At 45.3% G+C, this 4,813-nt stretch overlaps 1 protein-coding gene across 1 annotated transcript; it reads left to right on the forward strand.

Moving 5' to 3' along the window:
• LOC106544054 (thiol S-methyltransferase TMT1A-like) lies at positions 1 to 3,584 on the forward strand. The gene is made up of 2 exons (XM_087710347.1): positions 1 to 509; positions 2,439 to 3,584. The coding sequence occupies exons 1-2, from the start codon at positions 18 to 20 to the stop codon at positions 2,673 to 2,675; spliced, it is 729 nt and encodes a 242-aa protein (XP_087566473.1). The 5' UTR covers positions 1 to 17; the 3' UTR covers positions 2,676 to 3,584.
• Positions 3,585 to 4,813: the final 1,229 nt, after the last annotated feature.

Genomic DNA, 4,813 nt, shown 5'->3' on the forward strand with positions numbered 1-4,813 from the left:
TTCTTCCATCAAAGACGATGCTGGTTTTCATCTTCCAACAATGCCTGAAAATCCTCATCCTGCCCATCTATGTGCTTGCCTATTTTGGCTTATGGGATCCTATTTGCAAAAAAACTTTCCCACTTTTCATGACTCAGCTCAGCAAACTGTACAATAAAAAAATGTGCAAGGTAAAGGAGAAGTTGTTCCATAACATGCGCGACTATGCTGATGCTTCGGGAAAGCTCCACCTGCTAGAGATTGGCGTGGGCACCGGCCCCAACTTTCAGTTTTATCCCCCCAACACTCGCGTGACCTGCTTGGACTACAACCCCAACTTTCAAAAATTCCTCCTGAACAGCATGGCTCAAAACACACACCTCCAGTTCGAGAATTTTGTGGTCGCCTCCGCTGAGAACATGACTTCATTTTCGGACAACTCTGTGGACGTGGTGGTTTGCACAACTGTGTTTTGCTCTGTGAAGAACACCCAGGCTGCATTGAAGGAGATCTTGCGAGTGCTCAGACCAGTAAGTCAAAGAGCAAAGAGAGAAAGTTAATTTTGGTGTGTCCAGACAAATGAATAATGGGCACTAGGTAGGTGCACATACACACTAGGCAAGTGTGCATGGGTTCAAGGGCTTTAGATTCCACAAAAACAACATCTCTCTGCTGCTCTTTATGCTGCTCATTTTCGGGCTTAACATAAACTGGATCCCTGGCCAAATTTTTTCACTTTTTAAAGCATTTTTTCCCTGCCAATTTGCCCAAACCGAGAGGGGGAAAATGCTTTAAAAAGGGTGGGGGAAAGCTTCCAAGGATCGTTCAGCTCAGCTGGATGGCTTGAAATTTTGTTTAAAACTTTAATTAACAATTATGTTGTTGTTAGTTGCAAAGTCGTGTTTGACCCATTGCTATTGCATGGACAACGTTCCTCCAGACCTTCCTGTTCTCTTCCATCCATTTAAGCAACACCTATGTGTCACGTTCTGAGCATGCGCTAAAATAAAGTTGTTTAAGCGGGAAGTACTCGACAGCCGATTGGCTGGTCATTTGACAGCTCCAGTATAAAAAGGGACTGTCCAAATGAGCAGCGCGCGTTCCTGTCTGAAGTCGGTTCTGAATGTTAGCCTGTGCTTGTTAGGGAATAAACTTGTTAGCCTTTATTCCCGTCTCCGCCTCAGTTCTTCTGGCTACCCAAGGGTCCTGGTATACAATACTATGCATTAGGGTACTGGAGACTAAAACATACAGGAACTGGGCATGGCTAGTCTAGTGAAGAGAAGGACCAGGGGAGACATGATAGCAATGTTCCAATATTTGAAGGGCTGCCACACAAAGGAGGGGGTCAAGCTATTTTCCACAGCACCTGAAGGGCAGACAAGGAATAATGGATGGAAACTCACCAAGGAGAGATTCAACATAAAAATAAGGAGGAATTTTCTGACAGTGAGAACTATCAACCAATGGAAGGGAAGTTGCCTTCGGAAGTTGCAGGGGATTCATCACTTGAGACTTTCAAGAAGAAATTGGACTGCCAATTGTCAGAAATGGTGTAGGGTCTTCTGCTTGAGCGGGGGTGGGGGGTGACCTATAAGGTCTCTTCCAACTCTGTTAATCTGTTAAAGAAAAATTAAACAATGTTTAGACAAAAGGCAGATAAGTCTCCAGAAGCAATGGGGACGTGGCAAACTTCCCTAGTTTCTTAGGCTGGAAATATGTGCTTTCAGACAGGCAAGATTTGTGAATTTAACTTTACAATACATCTAGAGCTAGAACTTCTGGGTGTGCTTCTCGTCTGGATTATCTTGCTAAGCTTATTTGTATGATATATAAAAGCATATATAGATTTTAACTTGGCACCAAAATCTCCACTATAATGTTTTTAAAAAAAGGAAAAATAACACCATGCACCAGCTTGCTGCTGGAGGTGGCTGATGGGATAAGACCTCATCCCCATCCTGTCCATCTCTTAGCTCTCTTAGTTTCAGTTTTAGTAAAATTTAGTAAAGTTTTTAATAATATTTTAATCTGTGTAATTTTACTGTTTTAATTACTTTTTACCTGTTTTATAACTTGTAAGCCACCCAAAATCACCTCAAAAGGGAGATGAGTGGCATAAAAATGTAATAAATACACAGTTATGCTTAAAATTTTGTGAACCCTTTTGAATTTTAATATAAATTCTAAACTGAAATAAGGATAAACCAATATGCGGAAATGTAGTGAACTGATACAGCTACTTAATCACTTTCCTTAAATAAAAAAAGGCCAATTCTGCAGTTTTCCTAGAACTTCAATCTCCTGTAAATCATTCATGGCTAAATTGCATTCCAGCTTCATTTTGTCTCTATACTTAATTATTGCTTCATGTCCCCAGGACGTTTTGTATCAACAATCTTGATTACAGTGGAAATACAATGTTTAATTTCTATATTGTATTATTTTACTTTTTCCAGGGTGGTGCATTCTATTTCATTGAACATGTAGCAGCTAGTAGATCGAAGTGGGCCTCCTTCTTGCAACAAGTCTGTAACCCTACTTGGAGATATTTGACAGACGGATGCTCCTTGTTAAAAGAGACCTGGAAGGATTTGGAGAACGCGGGGTTTTCTAAACTGTACTTGCAACACTTCATGGCCCCGTTGTACGTAACTGTAGTTTGTCCCCATATTTATGGATATGCTGTGAAGTAATTTAAGAGAAAGCATCTTTCTCTTAAAATCAGATTTTTGACTTTAAGGAATTAAGAGTGACAATGCATACGCTACACTAAGAAAAGTGTTTCCTCTATTCTATACAATTTGGAGTGGACAAAGGATCCTAAAAGTTCAGGCCGCACTAAACCTAAATCAAGGATGTCAAACTCAAAGCCCGGGGGCTGGATCAGGCCCATGGAGTGCTTATATGGGGTCACCCTGGAAACAGCAAAGGACTGGCCAGTGGTGCCTTTGCCAGAAAAAAATGGAGCTTGGGAGGTCCGCACATGGCCTCCTCAAGCTCTGTTTTTATTGGCAGAGGGCTGCAGGAGACCATTGCAGCAAAAACGGAGCTTGGAAGCCTGTTTTTGCTGACAGAGCGCTCAAGCCACCATAGGCACCCTCGACATGAGTGACGTTGAGCTGGCCATGCCCACCCGGGCCATGTCCCCTCTTGCCCCCTCCCCCCCGATCAAAAACACTGTCAATGGAATTGAGTTTGACATATCTGATCTAAATGGGTACCTTGGATCAGGTTTTGATGGAGGACAAATAAATATTAAAATTAATTAATACTATTTATATAAAAGAATTAATATAAAATATAAAAGAAAAACAATCCCACTAGCAAAAGACCATATGGGGTGAAAAAAATCCACCACCATTTTGCTTTGGCATCACTCAGTCCACCATGTCAGTTTCCCGGGAAGGAAAGCTAGAGGAGGCCTGTGTTTGAGTATCACTGGCAACCTGTGTGGAGTTCTCTAAGAACAAACTGGTGATGGACAAAGCTCTAACCTAGGCACAAGCAGAGCAGGGAATCTTGGTTAAATAATATTTCAGGCAGAAGGCTTTGTTGGCCTTTGGGAGAGGCCTACGCTAAGGTGACAGACGTCCCGCTTTTGGCGGGACACACCCGCCTTCCAATGCATTTTCCCGCGTCCCGCCCGCCTTTTTAAATGCACGCTCTTTTTTTGGCGCTCGCAGCTCCCGCCCATCAGCTGCTAGCTTGCTGGGCTGGCTCATTGTTCTGTTCTCTATCCTACCAGATGAGCCAGCCCAGCAAGCTAGCAGCTGATGGGCGGGAGCTGCGAGCGCCAAAAAAAGCGTGCTTTTAGCCTTTTACCTACTACCTACAAATTTAAGCCAGCCCAGCCTCCCGCTCACTGATTGGATTGGCCTGGACTCCAGCCAATCAGTGAGCTGGCTGGGATGGGAAATTTTCAGCACGCTTGCGCGAGTTTCCATTTCCTTTCTACAAAAGGCGAAAGAGGTTGCAGCTGCGCTGACTGGTGAGTAATCTAATTCTAATCGAATTTTCCGCTCGCCGCAGCAGGAAGAGAGGGTGGGGGCAGCTGCAGCCACCCGCGGCCGGTTCAGGGGCTCCCGCCGCCCGGCAGAAGCCCCTGAACTGCGTGCGGGCGGCTGCCCCCTCCTCCTCCCTGTCCTCCTGCGGCCGCGAGGAGTAGTCCGTTCGTGCAGAAATTGCCCGCCCCGGCTGAGTGAATTGGGATCGCCTGCGGCCGTGAGGAGTCCTCGCGGCCGCAGGCGATCCCAATTGAATTCACTCAGCCGGGGCGGGCAATTTCTGCACGAACGGACTATTCCTCGTGGCCGCAGGCGATCCCAATTCACTCAGCCGGGGTGGGCAATTCGTGCAGAGCCTCTCGCTTCCGGAACTTCCTCTCTCACTTCCGGGGGTCCCGCCGCCCGGCATAAGCCCCTGAACAGCAGCGGAATCCGTTCGTGAATCAAAATGGATCCGCGCGGCAGGAGGAGAGGTTGGGGCGCTGCCAGCTGCCCGCAGACAATTTCCTCTCGCTTTCGGGGGTCCCGCCGCCTGGCAAAAGCCCCTGAATCGCTTGGAAGTTATCTGCTGGCGGTGTCCGTTCGTGATTGGGATCCATCGCCGCCTCCGAGAGGGTATACAGAACACTATTTACCTAAATGTGCATATATACAGTTTAGTATTTTAGCATTTATTTTTGAAAAAAATCAAACTCCTAAATCATGGTGTATAGCTTATTGCTCCTATCTTGGACATATTTTTTCTGATCAAACATTTGTGTTTACTGGGGTGGTGCATAAAGCTGAAAATAGTTATTGTTTGTAATTTTTCTACATTATTTTGCTGT

Source organism: Thamnophis sirtalis, unplaced genomic scaffold (genome assembly GCF_051295495.1).
Source record: "Thamnophis sirtalis isolate CommonGarterSnake01/CBP01778 unplaced genomic scaffold, rThaSir2_p1.2 scaffold_3, whole genome shotgun sequence".
Classification (NCBI taxonomy): domain Eukaryota; kingdom Metazoa; phylum Chordata; class Lepidosauria; order Squamata; family Natricidae; genus Thamnophis; species Thamnophis sirtalis.